The following is a 27,901-nucleotide window of genomic DNA, read 5'->3' as shown; positions in this document are numbered from 1 at the left end:
CGCTAAGCGTCGCTACGAGACCTACGAGTAAGAGCTCCTAGCTATTGTCGAGGCCTTTAAGCACTAGAGGCACTACCTCGATAGGGCTTAATATACAATATAGGTCTATATAGACTATAACAACCTCCGTAGAATTACAAAGGTTACTAGGGTTATAGGTCGATAGGCTAGATAGGCCGTCTACCTCGCTAGGTTTAATTTTAATATATTATATCGGCTAGGCGTAAGTAACCCTACCGATAGCCTATCGAGGCGGCCTAATTACGATAGCGAGACTTAGCAATCTATTAATTTATTGTTTCTAACCCCGTAGCACAAGATTACTACAGCCCGTGTTATTAACAAGCATGCGTAGGACAAGCGGCTTACCGGACTCCGCGACGGCCTAAAGTACATTAATGCTCTTACTATATTAACAGTACGTATTAAGGCAAGGGCTAAGGATACAGATAGGAGAAGTTATAACAACTCCCTAGTCGATATCGCTATATACAGTAACAGCGATTAAAGTACTAATATAGTTAATCCGGCTACTAGTACTATTAGATGCATATAATACGTACCTCGTTTAACGGCGAGGGTACTACTAAATAACCTTACAAACAGGGACAGTTAATCGTTTACAAACAAGCTATTACGTGCTTAGTAGAGGGACGCCTTTGCTGCTAAACGTATCGACAAGCTTACAAGTAGGCGAACGACTCGATCTAGCAAGAGCAACTAGTCGATCGACAACAAAGGTTATTTAAAGTTTAAGGGCAGATATTATGTCCCCGCTAAGTATTCGATTTAACAAGAACTTCTTAAGCGATACTATAATAGCGAGCTTGCCGGTTACTATAGTATAGAGAGGTCGCACGAGCTACTATCGCGCACATACTACTAGCTAAATAGTAAGCGGGACATAAAGGACTACGTAAACACGTATACCGTATATTAACGAGTTAAAGCACTAAAGCACCTACTATTTAGCGAGTTGTCTTTACTCCCTATTCTAAAGAAGCTATTTGCTAAGCTTATAATAGATTTTATTATAGGCCTTCCGCCTACTAAGCGTAGGGGAAGCAAGGATGTATATAATGCTATCCTAGTTGTCGTAGACCGGTTTACTAAGGGCGCTCGTTACATTCCTACCCGAAAGGATTGGACGGCTATTAACCTAGCTAAGTCGCTATAGAACAACATCTTCTATAGCTATTAGGGGACCCCTAAAGGGATAGTCTCCGATCGAGGCTCGACATTTATATCTTACTATTAGAGTAAGATTTGCCTACAGCTAAGACTCAAGCATCGCCTGTCTATAGCATTCTATCCGCAAACAGATAGTTAGACCGAAAGGCAGAATGCTACGCTATAGTAGTACCTGCGTAGCTACATTAATAAGAACCCTAACGACTAGGTCAACCTCCTATAACTAGCTGAATTCGTATACAATAATAGTGTCTACTTATCTACTAAGGTCTCCCCTTATTTTGCTATAATAGGCTAGAACGCTGCCTTACTATAAGACCTATTTACCTCGCTCGAGGCCGAGCGCAAGGAAAGGGAAGCGCGTTAAGTACCCGAAACACTAGCGGCTATTAAGAGGGTTCAGAAGATGCGAGAAATCTATGCTAAGATAGCCGAGAAGTTAATAAAGGCTTAAAAGTACTAAAAGACCTACTACGACAAGCACTATACGCTAATAACCTTCAAACAAGGCGATATAGTTATACTAAGCACTAAGAACCTCCGTATCTGCAAACACCTATTACCTAATAGTAAAACAAGGCCTAAGCTCGCACTAAGATACATTAGCCTATTTTGCATCCGAGAACCGAAGGGCAATAGCTAGGCCTACTAGTTATAGCTCCTACCTTATTATACTATCTATAATACCTTCTATATCTCCCTCCTTAAACTATACTACTAGCGCGAAGGCGATAAAGCGCCTACTAAGTTAGAAGAAGTCTTAGCTAATAGCGAAGAACTATAGTCTACAGAACGTATCCTAAACTATCGGACTAAGCAAGGCAAGAAGGAGTACCTCCTAAGATAGCAAGGCTATTTACCTAAATAGGACTCGTAGGAAGCTAAAGACTCTTTTAAAGACATAACTAAGTTGTTAGATAAGTATTAGACTAGTATAAAGAACAAGAAGAAGGCTAAGGGCTATAATGTCGCCTAAGAATAATACTACCCCCGGGATACTATTAGCTAACTAATTAGAAGCAAGCAATTGTTAGTAACGAAGGACAATAAGACTACACTACTATAGCGAACGCGTACCGAGTATTAACAAGCGCGCTATAACGCGTTAACTAATCGCATACTCTTTTAAGGGCTCTACCTCTTTACTAAATGCGCCCTATAGGGCCTTCCCCTAGTATTAGGTCCCCCTCTTATTCCTTTATCCTATCGAGGATAATAGTGTCGCGCTACGAGCTAGCAGTGTGCCGGCGGCCGGCGTAGCTATATTAGTAACGGTATTGCGGAGCGTGTTACTATTTAAGAAAGGAAGGACACAGCTATATTAGTAACGGTGTTGCCGAGTTGTTATTAGTTAAAGAAGGAAATTAGAAGAAGGTAAAGTTAGCGCTAAGACGACTAGCGCTGCTATTGTTAATATTACTTGCTATTGTCGCTACGCCTATAGATACAACCTTACCTATACTACGAGCCTAAGGTACCTTTAATCAAAACTTTAATTAAAAGCTTTAAGCCTATTAAAGGTTTGATTAAAACTTTAAGGCTAAGTCAAAACTTTAACTAAGTTAAAAGATTAAGCGACTAATAGACTAACTAAGGGCAAAACTATAGAGCTAAGCTAGCTAGGGTCGATCTTGCGGATAATAGGTTACTCCTCGATCTTTCTAACCCTTTAAGCGAGGCGAACCTTAACTACTACACTTACAATAGCCTTTACCTATAGAAACTAGACGAGCTGTATTTTTTCTAAAAAGTAAATAATAGCCCTCGTAATAACAAGAACAAACCCTCGGAAGCGGACAACCCTCGGAAGCGGATATTGCTAGGTCTTTTAAGAGTAGACGCAAAGAACTCGATACGATATTACTTAGAACGGAGGTAGTGCTACAATACCTCGTACGTCTACCTATTATAGTAGGGAAGACGCGCTCGTATTATAATTAGTCGAAGGCCTTTAATTCTTATAGATATATATTACTTTATAGTTTATTATATATAGGGATAGCGCAGTTAGAGTTAGACATTATGCTATATTAGAGGTAAGGTTTGATATGTTTACATAATCGGTAGTTGTACGTTCAATTTAGCGCGGACTAAGCGGCCTATTAGACCTGCTAAGTTAGTAGCAATAGAGGTTAAGACTAGAACAAAGACCGGCTACGAGGGCGCGGCCTTTAGAAGGGAAGCGTATATTAGGACTAAAGAGGTTATACGTAATTGGCATATAACCGGGCTCGAGTAAAGCTAGGGTCTTAATGCCTTAGGTAGGGCTTAGCGCTTAGTAATAGGCCAACTTGCCTGCCTTCCTCCCTCTCCTCCTAGCTCCTTATCGAATACTACTCGTACCTACTACTACCCTATCTACCTACTAACATACCCTTCTCACACTCTTAGAGGGCATTCGTAAGGCTAAATATAATAAAGAGCCGTATAACGCTACAATCGTAGTTATATCGCATTTCCGAAGCAAGGAACAGTCTAATTCGTACTAGATTAGTATCTGCCGTTACTAAGTCGACCCTTCTATAGAAGGGGATAATATATACTACTATAACCTAAAATATATAGATATTAGGTTAGCTAATAACGCGCTAAGGGTGCTCCTCGAGGAGTTAATAGAATAGCGTAAATTTAACGTCGCTAAGGTGCTAGACTTTATTAAAAATAGCCTATTAAAGGACGAGTTTAGTAAGATTAGTAGATAGAATATAAAGGCTAGCACTATCGCCTAGTCGAAGATTAGGCCTAATATTAAGAGGGTGCGTAGTACTAAGCGTAGAAATGCGACTATTTAGCTAGACGACCTTCCTACCGCACTTAAAGGCCTTTATAATAATATAGACGGCAAAGAGCTTAAATACTAGGTAATTTCTAAGAAACTAAAGAGCTATATAGAGCGCGGTATCGTTTTCTAAACCGACTAGCAGCGAGAGTTATTAAATAGTAAGGCAGGAGATGTAAGTATAGCCGTCGTTATCGTTGTTATTATTATTATTAGTAGTAGTAGTGCTATTGCTATAGAAGGCAGGCGTATAACTAAGCTTATAAGCTTACGTTCTGTTATTCGAATTACTAATTTTAAAAATTCAAAATATTACTAACTTATATACTATATAGTTGTTCTTACTAGACGTAACTTATAAGACTACCGACCTAAGCTAGAACCTTTTTATAATACACGTTCGTAATAGGTTAGGGTCCTAGTTGCTAGCAGGATATTTACTGCTCGAATCTTAGAAAGCTAAGCTAGTAGAAGCCGGACTTCGAGTTATTAAATCGTAGTTACTATACTAGAAGGCTATTATAGCTATAGTCGACGACTCGGCCTTAGAATAGGCGGCTATTAATCTCTCCTTTAAAGAGCGACCTATACTTATTTATCTCTGCTAGCGGTACGTTAAGGAGACCTTCCTTCGCTCGTTTCTAGAAGCCTATTATCTAGAGATTGTAAGGCGATTCTACTACGCAATCTACTACGCCTGTAGTATAGGAGAGGTTACTATCGATATAAATTAGATATAGGGTTAGTTAGAAGAGAAGAAGCCGGCAGACTAGCAGAACAAGGCCTAATATATACGCTATAATTAGACTAGTAAGACGTTACGGAAATAGGCTACTTAGGCACGGCTCTATAGTCTATTGCTGCTATAAATAAGAACAACTTCGCCTCTCGAGGGTTATTACTATGCTATTAAGTATAACCGTAATAAGCGGAACCTCGTATTCTATAATCTATATAGTACAGTTCTCGAGGTTCTTAAGGTAGACGATAGGCTAGCTTATAAGGCACAACTAGCTAGCTATAGGGTTAGTAAAGGCATATAATATTAGTACTAAAAGGGCCTTCTAAGCTTCGAGTCTCTATAACTACCGGCCGCTTAAGATCGCCTTCGAGAATAGGTAGATATTACTATTAAATTAGAAGCTAAGGCAGCGCCGATATATAAGGGCATACTACGCAGTTATAACTATATAACTCCGGCTCGCTATAACTGCCTCGTATAGTTTCAAACCCGCCTACCTTACTACTATATTCTACGAGACTATCTATTTCATAGACTAGAAATTAGTAAGTTATAATAGCGACGATATATCGAGCTGTTTCTAGGCCTTAACGTTATATTAGCTTACGAATACTAGCGCGTTCTCGATACTTAATAACTTGTAATCGAAGGTTACGAAGAAGACGCTATTTCCTTAGTATAAATACCTTAATTAAGAGACCTTCGAGGCTACTTTAAGGAAGCAGTAGAAACGCTAAATTTAAAGTATTAGCGGATAAAGGACGACCCTTCTATTAACCCTTCTATTAAGGACTTATTCTATGCCTTCTACGTACGGAAGGTAAAGGACTTCTTAGAGAGTTACTACGTACTAAATATTAACTAGTTTATCGCTAACCTATAAGAAGTCCTATTTATAGGCGAGACCGAGCGATAGTAGACAAATTAGCTACCTTCTAAGCTAGCGATACTAACTCGCGCTAAGCTAGCGATACTAACTCGCGCTCGAGTGCGACTAATAACGCCGGAAATATACTACCTTGTTTATTCTAATATAATACTACGGCCGTCGCCTTTAAAATAGCGCGTTTAATCGTTACCTATTCGCTAACCTATATTCTTATTACCTCCGCCTCCGCTAGGTAACCTTACTCCGAGGCTATTTCCGCGCCTTCTACCGCCCTCCTTTAATATACCGCGCCGCGAGACAATACTAGATATATAGTCCTTATAACCGCTCGATATAGCCGACGTTAAAGAGGTAGATTTAATAGAAGATATAATAGTACGAGGTCTACCTACGCCGCTAGGTCTTCGCTACTTAACTAACTACTAGTATTAGAGTAAGCTAACTTAAAGTGTGTATTCGATAGTATGTCTACAGAAGAAGCGAGAAGTCGCTAAATAGGGTGCCGTATATATATACGGACCTAGGCATATGCCTTAGGATTTAACTTATCCCCTCGTATATATATAAGGCACGTTAGTAAATACAAAGTCGCTTAAATCAAATAAGTAGTATTATACCTAGGTATCCTGCCCTTCTAATTGTTATTTAATTAGTTAGTAACCTAGGTATCTTGCCCTTCTAATAGTTGTTTAATTAGTTAGTAACCTAGGCATCTTGCCCTTGCAATAGTTGTTAATTAGTTAATTAGCCGCCGCACCCCCTGCTTTTAGTAGATAGGTGTTAATTGCGGTTTAGTTAGTAGCTACGACACCCCCTACTTCTTATAGGTAGGTGCTTAAAGCAGCCGTTTAGTCGTTTAGAAGGCCTAGTTCTTAGCCGTTGCTAGCTCTAGTCGAGGGTTATTCTCTAGTGCAGCAATAGCTAAATTAGCGGCTTGTTAGTTAAGATTCTTATACTAGTCGGGCGCTAGTTTAGGGTTCTTCTTAAAGCAGGTTAGACTATGCTTCTTCTTATAGTAGTTATAGTACTGCTTATCGGTGCTCTTATTATTGTCTTTCTTAGCTATATTAGCCTAGACTATTAGGTCTAAAGCAAGCTGTCTACGGCAATCGTCGCGCAGATTAGTATAGGCCTTATCGAATGTTATATCCTTTAAATTAACAGTCTAGTAGTAGCTTAGTGTATCGTAATACGGACTAACTATTATTATAAGGATTAGAAGGTCGCGCTTGTCGGTAGTAAGCTTAATATTAAAGGACTTAATACGATCGCTAAGTGTCCGGATCTTTGTAATATAAGCCTTAATATCCTTGCCTTTATATCGTAGCTTAAAAAGCTCTTTCTATAATAAGAAGTACTTAGTTTCTATATCTAGCTAGTATATCGCCTTAATCTTAGCTATTAGCTAATAGCTATTATTAAAGTCGCTATTAGTAGAAGACAAGCGGCTCTTAATCGAGTCGCTAAGAGTAAGGGTAATTAGGTTAGCGGCATCTACTACCTTCTCTTCGTAATCGTCCTTTAAAGCCGTATCTTTAAGCGTAGTAGCTCGATTAGTCGTCGTATATTTTAGTAGCTTAGAGCGCTATAGAAGGGCTTTAATATCGACGCTCTAGAGAGGATAGTTAGTAGGTATTAGTTTGCGAATGCCACTAGTCGCGATAGTCGTAGTAGTCGAGTTAGAAACGGCTATCTTAGCTATTTAATTATCGGTCTTAGTCGCACCCCCTACTTTAAGGGTATTTAGTCTTAATTAGGTCTATAGTAGCAGTCGAGGGCTTATAACTACTTAAAGTATATATTCGATAGTATGTCTACGGAAGAAGCGAGAAGTCGCTAAATAGGGTGCCGCGTATATATACGGACCTAGGCATATGCCTTAGGATTTAACTAGCTATTATAGGTCTTTATATACGGCATTCGCGAGATTAATAGCATTACTATAAACGACCGTTACTTTACCGATTCTAGCCTCTCGTCCTTCGAGGAGCTTCTTATCTTCTATAACGTAGACTAGTATACTATAGATACGATAATAAGCTATATACGAGACGAGGATTACGAACGAGCGGCTAGGCGACTAACTAGTTAGATAATAGACGACTCGGAAGACGACGCCGCTAATAACCTACCTAGTAACGAGCGAGTTAGACGAGAGATAAGAGGTATAAGAACATATAGTAACCGCTAGTTAACCGCTAGTAATATAATACGTATTATAAGACCTCGTATTAAGTAATAACGAGGCCGAAGAGATAGTAATTAGCGAGGCTAGGCTTTCCGATATAGTCGTAGAAGGCGGTAATTATATAGTAATAACTCTTAGTATCTATAATAGTCTCTTTTACTACAAAATTGCTACTTCTATAATAGTTAAATAGTTAAATAGCCGCTTTACCGATAGGCTCGAGAGAGGCGCCCTTCTTAACCTAATTCGTTACTACGCCGAGCGGTTCTAAACGCTACTAAACTAGAGGATTGCGGGTAGCTTATTGCCTAGTAATTACTAGTAAAAGACTGTGTTACTAACTCCGCTCTAGGTTTAGCTAAAACTTACTAAGTTTCCTAATATATAGTAGTAACCAAACTAGAGGACGATATATAGTAAAACTGTATAGCGTTAACGCATATCGGAGTGAAAGAGCGCTTATGCATTCTAGGGTATCGCGACCCTTGCTTAGCGGCACCGCTTACTATACAAAGTATAGTGTAACTAGGTATTAGAAGCTAATTAGTGCGATTGTTAGGAACTTTAGTTCTTTAGCTAGTTTAGTAACGATTGGGGTTAAGAAGGAGGGTGTTTTAGAAGCCGTATAGAAGGCTGGTTTGAAGCCGTATAGACAGCTAGTTTAGTGACGATTGGGGTTAAGAACGAGGGTGTTTAAAGCCGTATAGAAGGCTGGTTTGAAGCCGTATAGATAGCTGGTTTAGTAACGATTGGGGTTAAGAACGAGGGTGTTTAAAGCCGTATAGAAGGCTAGTTTAAAGACTATAGACAACTGTAGACAACTAAGTGAGCGCTATGCTATCTACTACTGTATTTAACCGCTATTAGCGTCAATTACTATACGATAGCGAGCCGGCATACTATTAATCCATTGTTATACTAATTCTATAGGTACGTTATAGTATTCTTCGACAATTGCTAGCTAAAGGTTACGGCTAGTAGGTCTGTTTCTGCGGCGTTCAATTGCCTGCTTAATTACTCGCTATAGGTTCTCGATAGGGTTCAAATCTAGTAATAAAGGTAGCTAGTTGTCTATAAGAATAATGCGGCGAGCTCGTAACTAATTGAGTGTGTGTTTAGCTCTATATATAGGCGCCGAGTCTTGTTAGAAGAGTGCTATTCTTAAGTGCAAGGCAGGCTCGTAACCGAGAGGGTATTCTTAGTTAGCAATAAGGCTATTTATACGACTAATCTCTTCTTAAACTAGTAGCAAGACCTTCTTATAGTATAACTCTTTGTTAATATTGCCCTATGTCTTATCCTATAGTAGGAGTAGTCCTTTGCCGCCAATACTACTAATATAGGCCTATATTATCTAGTATAGAAGGCGTTAGAAGCGAGGCCTCGAACAGCAGTCTTAGTTGCGCTTACTAACTAGTCGAGTAATAAAGAGCCTCTCGTATAATCTATTACGCATAGTACACTCGTCGCTCTATAGAACGTTTGCCTAGTCTTCTTTAGTAAAGTGTTAATAGAATTGAGCCTATTTAAGGCGTAGGCGTCGGATACGGTCGTTATAGAAGGGCCGAGGGCATATAAGGTAGCGGCGATAACTATGCCTTCTATAGATACGAGAGACGGTTGTAGGACTGCAATTTAAACTAAGTAAGTCTCTAACTTCCGTCTAAGTTATACGACGAGTTATAGCGTTCTAAGTAATATAGTCGACGATAAGGCGCTCTTAGGTATCTATATAGAGCCTACGGCTACGTCGTCGAGTTAGTACGTAGGCAAGGGCAATCTCTCGAGAAATAGGGCGCGAATAGTCGAATTCGTCGATTCGGTAGGCTCGGTAGCGCCTAGGAGTAAAAGGCTTATAAACGATGCGATAGATAGTCGACAATGCCTTACGAGACTACTCTAAGATGTAAATAAGCGGCTATTTAGCTATTCGGTGCAGTTGTTTAATAGTAGTACGTAGTTTGTATAGAAGTACGGCTCGGCGGTAGACTCGCTATTCGGTAGTTTATTAGGTCGCGATTTCGTATATTAGTAATAGCCCTAGCGGTCTAAAAAGAAGTGATTTAATGCTTAGTAGAGTTAACTAGCTAGATAGACGATTTGCAAGTAGTATAGTAGGCAGTGTCGGGTGCGATAAATTAGTATATTATATCGATAGAAATAGCTAATCGCTTTAGAAGGAGGTATTAGAAGTGTTAGAAGAAGCTAGTGCCCCGCCTTCGGAGCTTTAATTCTGATCTAACAGGAATCGCCGGGTCCGCGGGCTAATCCGTACCGAGGCTAAGTTATTATCTAAAGATTGAGACTCTTATTTAGTTAAATCGATAACCTTAACCTATAGACGACGTATTTAGCTTAGAAGTTACTATTTAAGCTCGCGCTGCTCTCGAAGTTGTATCTCCGACTTATTATACTCCGGCGGACGGTCGTAAACAGGTAGTAGAACAGATAGTATACGGTCGCGCTATTAGATATAGAATTAATAGCGTAGAGGGTTATTAAACTATAGAACCTAAGGGCGACGAGATTGCGACAACTGCGATAGAGCCGGCCTTAGTAGACTTCTAGACCGATAAGGCAATAGAGCTAGATTAAATGCCGGCACTAAACTAAGCAAATAGATAGAGGGCATAACTAATAGTATTAGACTTCTACGGCTACTAATAACGTCAGAAAGCAGGCGTAACTACGCTCTGTCTTTCTTACCTTATTCGAGGGCTTTAATAAGAGCTAGACGGCGCTAGTCTAGTAGACGGTATACCTCTAGAAGATTAGTATGTCGTTAATCGCAAAGAGCCGGCGTACTACGAGTACGAATAGCGCTAGAACAACCCCTTCTACGGCTATACTACGCGTACTACTCGTTAGTGTAAGTATACGGTATTATAAAGGAACGAGAGAGAAGCTAACTATTTAATAGGGGACTCTATATACGTAGATACTACCGAAAGCACCTATTTATCGCTAACTACTTCTCCGCGCCTCCTCTATAATTATACTCTCGAATACTATTAATCTAGTATAGACCTACTCCTAATTATATAACGACCTTTAGCTTACTTCTAAATTACTCCTTCTTCCTTTCTTTAATATTGCAAAAAGCTTATAAAATAATATATTATCGAATCTACTAAAAGATAGTCTATATATGCCCTAGATAGTGCCTATACGTAACTTCTAAGCCCTCTAGTCGGAGGAATTAATAGCTAAGCCTTCCTATAGGTACTATGCTTAGCCGCGGCGCTAACACCTCGATTTAGTATAGGACACTGCAATTAGCGGTACCGGAAGTGCTAATGTTATACACCTTCCGAGGCTCCGGACGCTAGCTTTTACTCCGATATGCGTTAACGCTATAGTTGCTAGTACGACTCGTAGGAAGAAGAAGCCGAGCGCTTGCTACTACTAACCGTAGAGATATTGTATATAATAGCACAGCCGTAAACATTACCGTTATTATACGGTAAACACAGACTACCTTAGCGCGTGTCTTATAAACACGTAGGTAAATATAAGATTAGTAATAATTACTTAGATAAGTAGCTAGAATAGCTAGAATAGCTAGTTTGCCGCCCTAGCTAGGTTCTCGAGGCACTAGCGCTATAGAGATTTTTTTATATCCCGGTCTATACTACCTCGAGGGCGTGTTTGTTCGCGTTTATCTACTAGAATCTACGTATTAAGTATCGACTAGACGACGATAGGCTTATAGACGACAGTTATATAGATCTATAGAATATACTAAAGGAGGTATTTAAGCTATAAGGCGACTTTAAATATACTCGCAATAGCGGCGACAATATAGACGAAGATAGCGGCAACAACGCTGTCGACCTTACTACCGATAGTAATAGCTAGTAGGGCTGTTGTCTATACTAAGATTGTTACTATATACCTTCTATATATCTTATTTCCTTTATTGTTCTACTTTGTATAGGATACGCTATAATAACTGGATCCACTTGCTGACCAATCTGTGTCTCGTATATGTTTATATAGTAAACACCGTGTTCATAAGCCCGGAAATTAAATACACCGTGAGTCTACATCTCTAGCTGACCGTGAGTGGTCCCCAGACTCTCCACTTGCAGCCGAGGCCGAGCTAAGACGCGGACATGGCTAAAAGGCGACGGACTTTGTTGGTCCCGGTCGTGTAGTTGTACCTTAGCGTGGCATAGGATATCGTTGCGGTCAGCGGGCGGGCACAGGTTGACAAGCATGTCGAACTTTGCCCTGAGACCTCCATCTCATTCAGGAGGTGGTGCACTCACATCAAGGTAGTTGGCTTAGCGAAATACCGAACAGCAACATGCATTGTATGTATGTGGTGTGGCCCTCCCTGCGGATCTGTGCCTGCCTGCCTGCCTGCCTGCCTGCCTGCCTGCCTGCCTGCCTGCCTGTAGGGTACCGTCCCTTAGCAAACCAAAGCAGCAGTGTGACCGCGCGTCGGGATGCAAGCGACATCGTGACATACCAGAGCAGCGTCAGTGTTTCAGAGTATAGCAACATTCCTTCCTGAGGCCACCGCTGCTATGCGACTCTCTCTGCTAGCCTTGCTGCAACAACACCTTCACTCTTTCCCAGTTCTATTCTCCACACCATCCCTCACTACCGGCCCATTGCTGTATCATGCTATGACTTGCAGATAACCGACTCCACTGCCAGGAACAGAAGCCACTCTCGCGCGGCCTCGATGTTGCAATTGCTCCTTCTCTTGCGCGATTGACAGCCAGCCTTCACCGGAGCTATACCGCCCGCCCGCCCGCGACACCATACATAAACACGAGGCCCTCTCGCGCGCTGCCCGATGTCACTCTTTTGGCGCAGCGCATGTCCGGCATGGCAGGCATGTTTCTGCATAGGTGCAGCCATTCTCACATTCTTCTCGGTGGAGGCAACAGCACAGCTCAACAACGAGACGTCGCCGACGCATCAGTTCAAGTCGGTAAGTTTGCGTCGATCCCATATTCTACTGTAGTCGCTCCCGCAAAGCCACACACAACGTCCACCCGCCCGTGCCCTTGCTACGAACGTCATCGAGCGATACTTTGGCTGACCACATGGCGAATACGAACAGCGACCAGACTTGCACGCGCCAGTGATCAATTTCTCCATCCTCAAGCCCGACCTCGTCACACCCGGCTACATCTTCTTTGCGCCCTTTCGCAACCTCGATCCGGGCCCGTACATCTACGATAACGCCGGCAACCTCGTATGGTCAGGAGCAGGCCAGAGCGGTCCCCTGACCTCGCACAAACCGCACGTATGCAATTACAAAGGGGAGGATCATTTGTGCTTCTTCACCGGAGAGCAGCATCAGGGTTTCGCGCGTGGTCATGGAGTCATCATGGACAAGCACTATCGCGTGGTGCGGACGCTTGAGGCGCAAGGCGCAGGAGCCAGTTGCGACATGCACGAGTTCCGAATGACACCCTACACAAATGGGAGCACTGCACTTGTGACGGTCTATCAGCCCAGGCAGTACGACCTCACTACGAATCCGCGCTATAACGTGCAAGGTGGCATGGGCTGGATTGTGGAAGGAGTCTTTCAGGAAATCGACATTGACACTGGGAGGTTGATATTCGAATGGCGGTCACTAGACCACGTGGATCCGTCCCAAGCATGGACGTTGCCCGGATCGACAGATACGAGCGGCACAGGTCTGCACGAACAGGAGCCTTGGGACTATTTCCACATCAACTCGGTCGACAAGAACCAGGAAGGTGATTATTTGATATCGGCGAGGCATGTCAGCGCCATCTACAAGGTATCGGGGAAGGATGGCAGAATTTTGTGGCAGCTGGGAGGCAATAATCCGGATTTTGCACAAACCAATTTCAAGTTCTCTTACCAGCATCACGCGAGGTGGATTTCCGAGAATGGAACACATACGGTGTTTTCTTTCTACGACAATGCCAGCAACGCGTACAACAGGACCGGCAACTTCTCCCACGGATGGATCATTGCGATTGATCACGTTGCCGAGACAGCAACAATGATCAAGGAATGGGGAGCACCGGAGCCTAAGGGAGGACTTCTTTCGACCTCTCAAGGCAACATGCAGATGCTGCCAAATGGCGGGTGTCACATCGGATGGGGCGAGCATGCATATTTCTCGGAACACACCGCCGACGGTGAAACAGTCATGTACGCTCGGGTCGCCGAAAGAGCGTCAAATGTCATGATATACAGATCAAACAAGTACAACTGGACCGCCGAGCCTCTGACCAGCCCAGCACTTTGGACGTACAGCAGGACAGGACAAGGTCTGATGGGATTTTGGGTGTCATGGAATGGTGCCACAGAAGTCAGGAGCTGGAAGCTCTTCACAGGGCCCAGTCCGGATGGTCCTTGGTCCTTGGTTGCAAACGTCTACAAGACTGGTTTCGAAACCGAGCACCACGTCGAGAGCTTTGCGCCTTGGTCCTATGCGGAGGCCTCTGACAGCACAGGACGAGCGCTGGGACGAAGCGTGATCTCCAAGACGTTCGTGCCAAGCGATAGGATGCGAGTGCATTGTGGTGACCGTGGATGCAACCACGCCTTCCGCGTACCTCCCGAGTACTCAACCCCGTACGATGCCAAGGTCGAGACGCCGGAAGACTTTTTGTCACCGCATCGAGGCTACAACACCAGCCATTACTATCAAGACCTGCCCGACGTTGCGCAGATTGGTAGTGGCAGTGGCTCGGATGAATACGATGATGAGCACAGAGACACGAGCAGGCTCGCAGTCGGCGTGGGCCTGCTTCTTGGGGCTACTGCCGTCATTGTGGGATTCTACTTCTGGCGCAGAGGGACCTTGGGCAAATTCCAAGACCGACTGTCGCACAGCTCGATAGGATCGCAGCTTAATCTCGGCCGGTATACGAGGATAGGACAGAAGGACATTCAGCGATATGACAGCGGGCACAGCACGCCGGCCATCGCCTGACAATTAATGAGGACTTCGAAGACCAAATCTGGTTGATCTTCTCTGCGCCGGTGCGTGGCAATACGGCTTGGATGTGTCATTGACTTGGATTGCGCGAATGGCTTTGATGATTGCATGGCGAGGCGTTTTGTGGGAGCGAGAAGCAGCATTTTGCATATGATATGGCCAGGGCGGTGCATGGGAAGGAGTTTGGCATGGACGAGATGATACCAGTATCAGTAGACTTTGAAGGCCGGGATCCTTCCATTGGTATGGAAGAATGGTGCTCTGAGAGGCCTGAGGCCCGGCCTCCCGAAGACGTATTCTCGTATTGAGAGCCAATCACGACGAAGCACATCAAACGCCTGACTCAGTAGCCTTTTCCGTGCTCGTAGGCAATGTGCAGATGTAGGAATGCTTGCAGCCTCATCTCTTCCCTTCTCGCAGCGTGTCCTTCTTGTGCACTTCCATACCTCGCATACCTCGCATACCTCGCATACCTCGCATACCGATGTCTGTAGTATACGAGGCACGCGGCGAGACCACGAATACTGCAGGTCAGATCGGCTCGGACAGCATTGTCTCGCACCAATCCAATGATCATCAGTGGTAGAGGGAGACAGGAGGCGCCACTTCCACCACCACCATCACCACCACCACCACCACCACCACCATACGAAGCGACGCGACATCACCGGCGCGTGCGTACGCGACGTTTCAAGACGGAAGACAGCTGCCGTGGCGCGACTTGGCATACTGGACCTGACTAGCAGCACTAGCCTGACTAGGGAGGCGTACTGGGGTGATGTGGTGCAAGGATGCGATGCGGCGGCGGCGGCGGCGGCTGCTGTTGCTGTGTGTTGCTGCCTCCTTCGGCTCGGAGTTTTGAGATCAGCCTGATGCACACACGCGGACACCAGAGCGGGATCTTGGCATTCGCAATCGGCAGGCCAGGAAGATGAAGGAGCGGAGCGACGGAGGTGCCTGATCAATGTGGCTTCACCTGCCACTGGACCCCACCATCCCATCCCATCCCATTCCATACTGCCAGTTGCGCTGAAGCAAAAGACTGAGACTCCTTCTGTACAGTCCGTAGGCCAAGAGCCTCGTGCGGGTAACAGCAAACAAACAAATTGCGATTGCGATTGCGATTGCGATTGCGACGGGAAGTGGGAGCATTGTTGTAGGTGTGCAGCGTGCTTCGACCTCCTCCTCCCTCTGGGCATGGCACAAGCACACCAACACCACCAGCGCAGTACTTCCCGCCATCAGGCCCAGGCCCAGGCCCAGGCTCGGCAGCGCTTGGGCTCCGAAGCTCACACGCGCGAGGAGCTCTTGCATCGCCAGCAGCAGCTCCAGACCTCCAATCCAAATTCCAACGTAATACACCATCGCAGCTATAGCTCAGAAAAGCCCGACCGCCCATCCATCCTCAAGGCTAACCAAAGTCCGCCCGACTCACCTCACACAGCCGTCGATGATCCATACTTCGCAGACACCACTCCTGTACCGCCCAGCAAAGAGTGGTCAAATGCGCCTGACACGGAAAACGGCAATGGCAGGATCGGTGCGCATCTAGGCTCACAACAGAATCCCATGGCATCCTCTCCGCCATACAACGACACAAGCACAACCCACCTTCCACCTCCGCCCCCGACATGGACGAATATGCCCAACAAGGGCCAATTGGCCATCCTCGCCGCTTCCCGCTTCGTCGACTTCTTCCAGATGGCTGCCCTGCAGACCTTCATGGTCCATCAGTTGAAGAGCTTCGACCCAGAGCTTTCTGATGTCACAATCTCACATCAGGCAGGTGTGCTGCAAGGCGCCTTCACAGCCGCACAAATCGTTACGAGCATATTATGGGGAAGAGCAGCGGATCATCCCATGTTAGGGAGGAAGTCGGTCTTGATGATTGGCTTGGTGGGCACGGCGATTGGTTGCATTGGTGTGGGTTTCAGCACAACGTACCAGCAGGCAGTGTTTTGGCGCTTCGTGAGTGGTGCTATAAATGGTACTGTGGGATCTGCCCGCACCATGGTCGCTGAATGTACTCCGAAGCCCTGGCATCCGCGAGCATTTCTGCTACTGCCCGCCGCGTTCAATGTTGCAAATGTAGCCGGTCCCATTTTGGCGGGACTATTGACAGATCCGACGGTCAATCTGCCAAGGCTGTTTGGTCCGGACAGTACGTTTGGTGGGGCGGAAGGTGTGCTATGGATGCAGACATACCCATATGCTGCTGCGAACCTCATAAGCACCGTCCTGTTACTTATAGAGGCGTCGATTGTTCACTTTGCGCTGAATGAGACGTTGAAGGGCAGGGTACCGATGGACATCTCAAAATTCGACCCATTGACGATTGTGAGGAATGCATACAGCCAGATTATGCAAATGAAAGATCAGGGTTACAGAATGCTACAGCAAAGCCAAAGGGAAGCACTCCTGTCAGGACAGGAAGGTCGTGATTCCGTGGAAATGGACAGACTCACCACAACAGGAGAAAAGCACGAGCTCAGACCCGTGCAGCGGTTACCGTTCAGCAGGCTCTGGACGACGAATGTTCTCTGGACACTTCTCAGCATAGCGATTTTCGACTTTCACATGGGCGCCTTCGCCAATTTGTGGATTCTCTTCCTAGCGACTCCGCGAGACTTCGTGTCGGACGACGAGGGAGTACGGAGGAGAAGCATGTTCAAATTTTCGTCTGGATTGGCATTCCCGCCTCCGACGATCGGTTTCGCCATGGCCATTATTGGATTTATCGGTGTGGCCCTCCAATTCCTGCTATACCCATGGGCGAATGGACGTTTTGGCCTGATGTGGTGCTTTAGAGGCTCGCTCTTCTTTTTCCCAGCGGCCTACTATTTGGCGCCCTACCTGGCACTGCTCCCCTCCACGACCGCCCCTCCCGAACCCTCAAGCGGCGTCATCATCTGGCTCGGAATCAGCTTTGTCCTGTTTCTTCAAGTCGCTGCCCGTACATTCGCCCTGCCTGCATCCATCATTCTACTTAATAACAGCTCCCCACATCCTAGCGTCTTAGCAACGATTCATGGAATTGGAAATGCATGCAGCGCCCTATTCAGAACGATTGGCCCTATGCTTGCCGGGTACTGGTTTGGAATTTGGACTGAAAGAGGTATTGTAGGCATGGCATGGTGGATCGTTGCGACGATCGCGGCATTTGGATGTATTGCTAGCTTCAAAGTCAGGAATGGCAGCGGGCATGAAATTTTCTTGCCCGGAGAAGAAGACGAAATGAAGGCTTCTGAAACGGGTCAAGGGAGCGGGGACGGAAGATAGATTCAATTGCATGCAAGATGGTAGCCAAGTCGGCGGCCTCGTAATGTCTATCACTGTCATTTTCCTTTGATGATAAGCTAATGTAGTCGCACAGTCCACTCTCAGCTCCAACCAACGTAGGACAAGGAATTTGTTCGGCAAACGCTTTCGAACGTGACTATCACCCTCGGATGGCGTTTCCCTCGACTCTTCTGGCTGCTCCTACACGTCAGCTTCTCCTCACGGTAACACATAGCTGAGAGCAAGAAATGTTGGCGGATCACGTCTTCCGGTTACCGAGTTCATAATGAAGACGCGAACCTCGCCTACATATGCCCCAGATGCATGTACCTATGTACCCCACAGCCTTCACTTACCCACACCCCCCTATACCAACGATCTAGTATAAGGCTCCGCTCATATCCCGGTCAAGACATGTATGGTCCGATCACCACATAATCAAAATGGACACCAAAGACCAAGATCACATCACCCACACCGAGCGCGCCGAAACACCTCCCTCCGCTCACCTCCCCAAGGACCATGGCGAAGTGGCCCTCCACCACGACCTCATCTCACCCGAAGCTCTTGGCCACAACTTACCTCCCAACTACTACACGTCCCCTTCCTTCATCGGCACCTTGGTCGCAACATGTCTGGCCCAGATCTCCGGGTATTTGGGATGGGTTCTACCCGCGAATACCATTTCTCTCATTGTAGCGGAACTTGATCCGACGAATGCTTCTGGAAGTTCGATTTGGTTGGCGGTGGCTTGGCAGGCGGGTTTTACGATTGGATTTCTTTGGGTGGGGAGGTTGAGTGATATCGTAAGTCTCCCACGAGTGAAGGAAGATGGGTATACGAAGGAAGCGCGCTATGCTCAAACTTGTCATATAGTTCGGCCGTCGCTACTTCTTCATGGGCTCCTCCGTCTTCGCCATTCTCGGCAACATCATCGGTTCCGCGGCCAATAGCTTGAACATGCTCATCGCGTGTAATTGCATCAATGGTCTCGCCGCCAGTGGACAATTGAGTTTCTCCGTGGTTTTGGGGGAATTGGTTGCGAACAAGAATCGAGGAGTTTACAACGCTGTCGTGCTCAGTACGAGTGTTCCTTTTGCGGTTTTTGGACCGCCGATTGCACGAGTAAGTTCGGACACGAAACAAATCGCACCGTCGTGTCTCGCTAACGCTCGACTCCCAACAGGCCTTCTTCGAACACACATCCCTCACTTTCCGCTGGTCTTACATTTTAGGAGTCATTGTCAACACCATCGCCGTCATCCTCTACTTCTTCTTCTACCATCCACCCTCCTACTCCTTACTGCACGTCAACGGAAAATCTAAACTCAAACAACTCGCATCTTTCGACTGGATCGGAATGTTCCTCTTCAGCGCCGGTCTAACCGTCTTCCTGATCGGTCTCAACTGGGGCGGAACCACATATCCCTGGAAATCGGGCCACGTCTTAGGAGCCTTCTTCGCGGGGATAGCGACCATGATTGGGTTTTGTGTTTGGGAAGCCAAGTGTACGAATGAGTATCCGTTGATGCCGATGGTTTTGTTCAAGAATTTGAAATATGATGCGATTGTCGCTTGTGCGAGTATCGGGGCTATGGTGTATTACGCCGGAACGGTGATATGGCCGACGATGGCAGGGGCGTTATTCACGACTTCGGTGTCGAGAGTGGGATGGTTGAGTTGTGCTGTGGGTGGAGGCTTGTTGCTGGGACAGATTGCCGCTGGTATTGGAGTGAGGTATATCCCTCGGATGAAAATCCAAATGACCGTTGCGGGAGTCATTATGATGGCATTTATTGCGGCGATGGCTTCTGCTACGCCGGAATCCGAGGCGCGAACGACGGTTTTCTTGTTGATTGGGACGGCTGCGGCGGGTTATGTGGAGAATTTGACGCTTTCGACTATGGCGTTGGTGTGGGAGCCGGATGATATAGGCCTTGTGGCGGGTGTGTTGGGTGCGATCAGGACGGCGGCTGGAGCGCTGGCTACGAGCATGTACAGCAGTATTCTTTCGACCGAGCTGGCCAAGTACTTGCCGAGACATGTTGGGCCAGCGGCTGTTGAGGCTGGACTTCCTGAGAATAGCGTTCCGGCTCTGCTCGCTGCCGTCGGTACAGGCGTCTTCACCAGCGTTCCTGGTATCGACCGTAACGTTCTTTCGGCGGTCGATGCGGCTACTAAGCAGGCATACGCAGCATCGTTCCGCACGGTGTTTCTGTGCACGCTGCCGTTCAGTGCTATATTACTGGTGGCTGCCGTGGTATGGTGTCCGAATGTGGAAGACTACATGACGGAGGACGTGGCAAGGAAGCTCCAAGGTGTTCGAACGAAGGAAAAGGTGACAAATGTCGAGCAGGGTGAAAAGTCGTAAATTTCGAAGGTTCTACCTTACAAGCAATGGTTCACTTGACAATGTGCTCACGCTCCCCCTCACCATTCTTGTGCAGGCATTTCAAAGCCTTTTCTGCTTGCCTCCTGCTTATCTGTAGGTCTGCATCTCACCCTCAATGTAAGGCATCGTCACCCTAGCAGCGTCGTGGAAAGATCATTGAGAGGAGGCGAATGGTGAAACTCGACCTGGTGAATTTGCAAGTGCGGTATCATTATCATGTATCTATCTCATTATTGAAGCTTTCTTCGTATTACCATCGACCTCGAGCCATTTTCGTATAACTCGTTCCGTTTCCTTTTTACCATTCCACATCCTTTCCGCACCCATTCAGTATGGCCAGCTCCAATTTGTGAGCTCTTCTGGATCCAGTCCAGTCTCGTATGCCTGAGTAGTAGCCCTCAGTCTTTGCTCGACCAGCTTCTCCCTCGGTCCCGAACCTTTGTTGCCAAGCACGTCCCTCAAGTGGTCGATCGCAAGAATGGCGAGTGAGAAGCGATCTGCTTCGTTGCGAATCGCAAGTTCGAGAGGAGTATCAATGTTGCCCTTCTCTTTGTAGCCTCGTACGTGCATCTTGTCTTGACCTTTGCGGTTGTAGGTAAGTCTGTGCACCAACCACGGGTAAGAGTGGAAGTTGAAGACGACAGGCTTGTTGTTCGTGAAGATGGCCTCGTACTCGGTGTTTGTCAGTCCGTGTGGGTGATAACCATGCGGGATAAGTTTGAAGAGGTCGACCACGTTGATAAAACGAATCTTGAGCTCTGGGAGATGCTCGCGCAGAAGTGCAGTGGCGGCCAACGCCTCTTTCGTGACGACGTCTCCACAAGACGCCATGACGATGTCTGGCTCACAGCCATAGTCGTTTGAAGCCCAGTCCCAAATGCCGATACCCTTCGTGCAATGGTCCACAGCAGCTTGCATGTTGAGGTACTGCAAGTGAACCTGCTTGTCAGCCACAACCACGTTTACGTAATTCGAGCTGCGCAAGCAGTGATCCATCGTTGAGAGCAAGCAATTGCCGTCAGGGGGGAGGTAGATTCGAACGACATCTGGCGACTTGTTGACGACAACATCTAAGAAACCAGGATCTTGATGTGTGAAGCCATTGTGGTCTACGTAAATATTAGCAAAGTCCAATAAAGCATGCTGAGAAACTTGCCTTGTCGCCAGACAGTGCTGGTGAGCAGGATATTCAGTGACGAAACAGCCTGCCTCCAGGCTACTTCATTGCACTTCTCAATCCACTTGGCGTGTTGATTCACCATCGAGTCGATGATGTGGATAAAAGGTTCGTAGGAGTTCAGCAGACCATGTCTTCCAGAGAGGATGTAGCCTTCGAGCCAGCCTTCACAGGTGTGCTCGGAGAGCATTTCCATCACACGTCCATTAGGGTCGAGGTTGCCGCCGTCTTCATCCTCAGGAAGGTAGCCATTAACCCAGGCTTTCTTTCCAGCTTTGTAGATTTCTGAAAGCTTATTGCTCTCGGTCTCATCAGGACCCATGACGCGGAAGTTTGTCTGATTGTCTCGCACGACATCCCTCAGCCACTTTGCAAAGTAAAGCATGCCTTGGTCATTGGTAACACCAGGCTTGTCTACCTTCAAAGCATAGTCGCGGAAGTTCTGCAGGTTCAGAGGCTTACGAAGGAGACCTCCATTCGTGATTGGGTTCTCACTCATACGCTTTCCCTTTGGTGGTGCCAACTCTCTGAGTTCAGGCACAAACTTGCCCTCTTTGGTGAAAAGCTTCTCCGGCTCGTACGATCGAAGCCATTCTTCCAGCTGCTTCATCTGCTCCGGATCAGTGTGTACCTTCGTGAGCGGGACCTGGTGGGCTCTCCAAAACCCTTCAAGGTAGTGGCCTTCTGACTTGCGAGGTGCAGTCCAACCTTTTGGCGAGCGAAGCACGATCATCGGCCATCTCGGCCTAAATACCTTGCCAGAGTCACGAGCTTCCTTTTGGAATGCGCGAATCTCCTTCACACAGTGCTCCAAAGTGCCTGCCATAGCTTGATGCATGGTGTCGAGGTCGTGACCCTCAACAAAATAAGGTGTGTATCCGTAGCCCTTCATCAATGCCGTCAACTCTTCTTCCGAGATACGTGACAAGATGGTAGGATTGTTGATCTTGTACCCATTCAGATGCAGGACTGGAAGAACTGCACCATCCTTGATTGGATTCAAGAACTTGTTACTGTGCCATGATGTTGCAAGAGGTCCTGTCTCGGATTCTCCGTCGCCCACAATAGTAAGAGCAATGGTGTTTGGATGATCGAAGACAGCGCCGAAAGCGTGCGATAGTGAGTATCCGAGCTCACCACCTTCATGAATCGAACCTGGAGTTTCTGGCGTCATGTGGCTGCCGATTCCACCCGGGAAGCTGAATTGCTTGAAGAACTTCTGTAGTCCTTGAATATCTTCCCCCTTGTCTGGATATACTTCGCTGTAGACACCCTCAAGATAAAAGTTTGAGATCAGGCCAGGCGCACCATGACCTGGCCCGCTGATGACAAAGGCATCTAGGTCGTACTTCTTAATCAAGCGGTTCATATGAATGTAGCTAGTAAGAAGTCAGCAGAGATGCATTTCAAGCACAGCCTTCCAACACACGTGAAAGATTGTCCAGCATCACTGCCCCAATGTCCCAGAAGCCTCGCCTTGAAGTGCTCTTTCTTGAGGGGCTCTTGCAGGAGTGGGTTCTCTTTGAGGTAGAGCATGCCCAGACATAGGTATAGCGAGGCATGGAAGTACTTTGTGGTCCTTTCGAGCTCATCTTTGCTCAATGGCTGTTCTTTGATCGTTGATCGGGTTTCGGTGTAGACACTCCATTTGTCCTGCTGATCCGTCAAGCTGTGGACCGCGTCGCCATTCGACATGTTTGCTGTCAGAGCGGCAGCTGTAGGAGTAGGTGAGGCTGGTATCAAGTGACGAGAGAATGTTGCGTTACTTAACGTCGTGCAAGAGCAGAGCTTCCAACAAACAGTGTGCCTGTGCTGCCGGACCTTCCGGTGTGAAGTGATGGCGCTGCTGATGTAGCTTGATGTCATCCGCGATTCGGGCCCAGAATTTCTCGCTCTGGCCTGGACCCGATCCCGTTGCAGACTGAGGGCCACTGGGAGGTATTTGAAGAACTTTCTAAGCAAGACGCCGTACACGTCGAACGCGTGCCGTAGACTATCGCCCCGGCAATGCGTCTATGGCTGAAGCTACAGCTTGCCATGGTATGCCACGCCCGGGCATCGCGTGTTGTACAAGTTCCGCCCTTCGCCGCGCTGTGCATATCCACTGACTCTTTGCTTCTCTTGAGGGCTGCTTCCGCGGCGGCATCGCTGACAAGATCGGAGGCTGTGTCCTCAGAAAACATGTCTCTGTTCGTAGTCTGCTTCGGACGAAAAAGATCGGCGTTTGACGCACGAATGTGGGCCATTGGCCTGGCTCTCGATGTCCAGTCATTCCACTTGCTGACAGCTCTGAGGTCATAATACGAGGTTGACGATGCAGAAGTACGCGTTGATGGACATGGTATCGTGCATGTCGACTGACATCTCTGCTGATCGGAACTTTGGCTAGTGCTCGGCGTCTGACCGCACTCACCACCGGACTTTCGGCTATCACCCTAATACCAACATTGTATCTACAGGATAGGACTGCTATTCGAAATGCAAGCTTCGCGAGGCGAATGTCATGGTCATCTCGCCGAGCAACAAGCAGAATCGAAGACGTGGCCTAATGCTTAATCGGGCTATTCGATATCAGTCAGTATGCCACTGATATGTCCCATGCGATTGCAACTCGAACTGCTGAAGAAGCCTCAAGATGATACTATCTTCGCGTGGAAGAAGGGAGGCATGGACGGGAGTCATTAGGTATGCTGGCGTCATGGCCAGACGCCTTAGAAAGAAAGCTCGGGAAATATTGTACACTCGAAGTTAGCCGACAAGCACGAGCTGTGTAGAGATCCCTGTGACGCTGGCAACGCGACACTGCCACCAGCTAAGAAGAGGAAGACTGCCAGTGAGCAACCCATGATGAACAGACAGATGGGTGTCAGCGAGAAGAGAAAGGCGTCAGCCGGGACCTCAGCGGAAGACCAGGTGAATCTACCCAACCAGCAGGCGCTTGTGATGAACAGAGGCACTGAGAACATTGTCGAAATCATACTCAATTGTGGCATGATCAGGAAACTTGAAGAGTTAGAGACTGGCGCCCATGAAGAAGCTTGGCAGAACCTAGTCGTTATTTGCTTGAAGCGCTTTGAATCTACTTGGAGAAGAGTCAAGCACGAACACGTTGAGGCAGTGAAGAGAGAGCTTTCTTCGTCGATAGAGAGCCCGTGGTACCTGGTGAATATACTGTATATGATACTGAGCACCCCGGGCTGTAATTGTATAGACCAGAGAGGGCAAACATCACTTCCACATTCGAGACCACTCCTGGATAAATCTTGCTCAATCTCATAGCAGCTCCGGATTCGACCAGTGCTTTGCACAAGCCACGCAGATGATGTTGCAAATGGCATCTGCGAGAACCGGCTGTCAATCCTAGATCAGAAGTCATCCTCTCCTAGACCAAGCAAATTAAGCATAGGCATAGATGAGAACGGTGCTGCTGCTGCTGGTGATAGTTCAGCGGATGAAAGGGAAGAGGAGGAAGTGGCTCGTAAGCAGTGTCTTATAGGTCCTGGTTGAGGTGAATGGGCGGTGTGAGGCTCTGCATGTGACAGGCGTCGAGGCCGAGAATAGCCGACGGTGCTTGTGAATGACATTGAGTACATTCCTGGAGCACATGCTTGAATGTGATCACTTTGAAGGCATGCTCGGCAGGCTCGTGACAGAAGTTTCTCGCGTGCAGGCTTTCGGGTAGCTCACAGGGGCGCGCGCGAAGCTACCGTGAAGCCTGCGGAGAACGAGGCTGAGGCTCTTTGCAGACTTGATACGATCCTGATGCTGGCAATACAATTCGCCTGGGGCATGCCGCAAGATGAATGTCTTTCGTGCGATGATTCGGCAGGCGTGCGGTCTCAACTTAGACAGACCCAGATCTTGAGTGTAGCTGAATTGGCAGTAAGGCTGTCGGGCAGTACTTGGTTAACCAGGCTGGGGTTGTATGGAAAGTCAGGCTGAGTTGGATGCTTGTCTCTCGCGCGTATCCACTCGGCCGTTGGCAACGTGTCTCGTCCAGTGCTGCACTTGCACCTTGAAAACTGCAAAAGCAAGAGCGTTGGAACTCTGCTTGGCGTCAAATCGAAGCTGGCTTTTCGACTTCTCCCGCTCATCCACCAACGCAACTTCATGCCAAGCAGACCTTTTCCATTGCGCACTTACTTCAGCATCTTCACCACCTCCACCCAGGGTGGAAGTTGGATGTTCCGCTATTCTTCACCAGCACATCTCTCCTCCTCGCATCTGGTCCTGTCGCGTCCGCGCATCTCGCGTGTCTTCATCGCGCTCCTGACGCGAACGGAGGCTTCTCGACGTCGCCATCGATGACACAGGCCCTTACGAGCTCCAGGCTCAAAGATTGTGCGGTGTTTGTTTGTCAACCAAGGTCAGCTGGAAACAACATCCGGTGTAATCCACCGCCGACCTCTTTCTCGCGACGCAAAGACGCAGTGTTTAGACCTGTCTTTCACATCGAAAGGCAGATCACCCTGGCAGTTCGCCACTCCTAAGCCATCTCCGGGGCAGATTCCTCCGGTGAAGCAACTTTCACAATGAATGTTTCGGATCCGCTCTTTGTCCTGCGCAAGGCCTGCGATGAATTGGATCGGTTGGGTGTCACCCATGTGGGTAGTGCCTGTCCCCCCTGCTTGAGGAAATGATGTATTGACTTGAGGTGCGTGCTATAGGTCAGCGAATTGAGCGACAAGAAGACCACCACCCACAAGAAGATCAAATCGGAGCATGAAGAGTATGATGACGATGACGGCTACCCGACCCCACGCCACTCACCTTCGCCATGCTCCGATGAAGAAGCTGCCGAGAAGAAGGGCGCCCCAGGTCGCAAGGTAAGGTGCGGATCATTGACCAGGTTGAAGAATCCTCGCTAAGTTTGGCAGCAAGCATCAACTCTCGAGCGGAAGGAGGGCGTATAGCATACGTCTCTCCCTCAACGTGAGAGAAGCTCTGATGCTTCTTACTCTGATCCGGGGTCGTCCCCGCGTACAGAGCGTCAAAAGCAGCGCCGGTCTGAGAAGGCGCTGGCCGAGGTTCAAGGTATTCCATGGAGAGGCAAGCGACCAGCGGTGATTGCATATACCGAGAAGAACGATGACTTCATATTGGAGGTCATGAACAGGCACGCGATGTCTTCAGGCGGTCAAATGATCCCTCTAGGAACGTTGACTGCGCTGTACAACGAGAAATTCCCCAACGAAGAGGGTCGTAGTGCCAGAGGGCTTGACAGCCACATTCGTCGCACCACACGCTTGAAGGAGGCAAAGCAGAACCTTTGCGGCCGCGAAGAATAGGCTCAATGCTTTCCAACAGCGCGAGATGCGGAAAAGGCTTCGCGATCGGAGGAGCGGCCGAGACTTAGAGAGTTTCGAGTCGAGATACCAAGAGTAGAAGAACTTCAGATATGCCAGTCATCACCTCAAGCATTCTGCGAGACGGTTTTGCTTCGTAAAGTAAGAGTTCTCGGGTCCAAAATGCCGTGAAGCTGTCAAATCTTCAGACATGCTTCCTGCGAAAAAGGTTCAGGAAGGAGTGAGTCTACTTGAGGTGAGAGAGTGCAAGACACGTCTGACATGAACTGACGCTACGACTCTTGTCGAACGACCAATGTGATCTTACAAAGTGAAGACACGTGTGATGCTGTAACTAAAGCATGTCCTGGCATCTTGTGGCAGAAGGCGATGACACAGATCCCAAATTGCCCTATGACCCTTAGCATGAGCCATTCGTACCGAGAACCTGATGAGAGGAGATAATGCGAGCCTTGAATGACGGAGCACGATGTGATATGCCAAAGCGAGTCATATGAAAGGACGTTGCAGGTTGATGCTCAGTGCTCGCCCCTTCTTTCGGAGCCATGCCCGAAACAGAAATACCGAATCAATGCCAATCCCAAGCCTCCATTCATCAACATCTCAGTCATATCCTGTCAACACGAATCATCACCATCCGGGATTACACCAAACTTGGAGAATCTTGTAGCACAAGCAGCACCAGCACGGAAATCAAGGAGCAAGGAGCAAAGAGCAAAGGCACGAGAGACGGAGCTGGAGTGAGTAGAGAAGAGCAGCGGGGCCTCTACATACATACAACCTCAGTGGATGAGCGCGGCATACCCCCAGAGAAAACTGTGACAGCAGCGAGATGTAAGTGTCTACGGCATGACAGGCTTGAGCCATACCTAGGTCCAGCTGTCCAGAAAGCATAAGATACATGAGATCTGGAGCATCTCCGTCTCTGGCCCACCGTATCGTTGCAGAAGACGATCGAGCCCACGGGTATGTCAAGGAAAGTATATATGCGTTCTCGCTCCAGCCGTGGCAGAGC

General features: G+C 47.4%; 5 protein-coding genes across 5 annotated transcripts; 4 read left to right on the top strand and 1 right to left on the bottom strand.

The window, feature by feature from the left end:
- Nucleotides 1-12,596: 12,596 nt before the first annotated feature.
- MYCFIDRAFT_196440 (uncharacterized protein) lies at nt 12,597-18,011 on the top strand (the record flags this gene model as incomplete). Its single annotated transcript, XM_007928200.1, has 7 exons — nt 12,597-12,734; nt 12,867-14,656; nt 14,896-14,975; nt 15,227-15,314; nt 15,485-15,560; nt 15,802-15,888; nt 15,978-18,011. 7 exons carry the CDS (start codon nt 12,597-12,599, stop codon nt 18,009-18,011), a joined length of 4,293 nt encoding a protein of 1,430 aa, XP_007926391.1.
- A 443-nt stretch (nt 18,012-18,454) lies between these two features.
- On the top strand, nt 18,455-20,382 carry MYCFIDRAFT_80615 (uncharacterized protein; the record flags this gene model as incomplete). Its single annotated transcript, XM_007927816.1, has 3 exons — nt 18,455-18,817; nt 18,888-19,136; nt 19,198-20,382. 3 exons carry the CDS (start codon nt 18,455-18,457, stop codon nt 20,380-20,382), a joined length of 1,797 nt encoding a protein of 598 aa, XP_007926007.1.
- A 206-nt stretch (nt 20,383-20,588) lies between these two features.
- MYCFIDRAFT_203494 (uncharacterized protein) lies at nt 20,589-23,295 on the bottom strand. Its single transcript, XM_007928199.1, has 3 exons — nt 23,010-23,295; nt 21,560-22,959; nt 20,589-21,488 (listed from the first exon to the last, which is right to left on the bottom strand). Exons 1-3 carry the CDS (start codon nt 23,273-23,275, stop codon nt 20,731-20,733), a joined length of 2,424 nt encoding a protein of 807 aa, XP_007926390.1. The 5' UTR covers nt 23,276-23,295; the 3' UTR covers nt 20,589-20,730.
- Nucleotides 23,296-24,083: 788 nt separating this feature from the next.
- MYCFIDRAFT_174539 (uncharacterized protein) lies at nt 24,084-26,868 on the top strand (the record flags this gene model as incomplete). Its single annotated transcript, XM_007928198.1, has 19 exons — nt 24,084-24,120; nt 24,156-24,231; nt 24,266-24,316; nt 24,355-24,742; nt 24,792-24,933; nt 24,987-25,065; nt 25,107-25,115; nt 25,169-25,226; nt 25,263-25,288; nt 25,327-25,462; nt 25,495-25,579; nt 25,616-25,921; nt 25,952-26,010; nt 26,040-26,055; nt 26,087-26,184; nt 26,214-26,221; nt 26,253-26,411; nt 26,437-26,569; nt 26,593-26,868. 19 exons carry the CDS (start codon nt 24,084-24,086, stop codon nt 26,866-26,868), a joined length of 2,142 nt encoding a protein of 713 aa, XP_007926389.1.
- Nucleotides 26,869-26,978: 110 nt separating this feature from the next.
- On the top strand, nt 26,979-27,290 carry MYCFIDRAFT_174538 (uncharacterized protein; the record flags this gene model as incomplete). The annotated part of the gene is made up of 4 exons (XM_007928197.1): nt 26,979-27,012; nt 27,060-27,129; nt 27,198-27,208; nt 27,253-27,290. The coding sequence occupies 4 exons, from the start codon at nt 26,979-26,981 to the stop codon at nt 27,288-27,290; spliced, it is 153 nt and encodes a 50-aa protein (XP_007926388.1).
- Between the last annotated feature and the right edge of the window lie 611 nt (nt 27,291-27,901).

Source organism: Pseudocercospora fijiensis (assembly GCF_000340215.1).
Source record: "Pseudocercospora fijiensis CIRAD86 unplaced genomic scaffold MYCFIscaffold_4, whole genome shotgun sequence".
Classification (NCBI taxonomy): domain Eukaryota; kingdom Fungi; phylum Ascomycota; class Dothideomycetes; order Mycosphaerellales; family Mycosphaerellaceae; genus Pseudocercospora; species Pseudocercospora fijiensis.
This window is presented reverse-complemented; position numbering and strand designations above follow the sequence as displayed.

Excerpts from the sequence above, each read along its gene's own strand:
- MYCFIDRAFT_203494 (XM_007928199.1), bottom strand. The coding sequence starts at position 23,275 with ATGTCGAATGGCGACGCGGTCCACAGCTTGACGGATCAGCAGGACAAA. Across the intron at positions 22,960-23,009 it reads GATGCTGGACAATCTTTCAC|CTACATTCATATGAACCGCT; the intron begins GTGTGTTGGAAG and ends ACTTCTTACTAG. Across the intron at positions 21,489-21,559 it reads CAGCACTGTCTGGCGACAAG|ATCCTGGTTTCTTAGATGTT; the intron begins GCAAGTTTCTCA and ends TCACACATCAAG.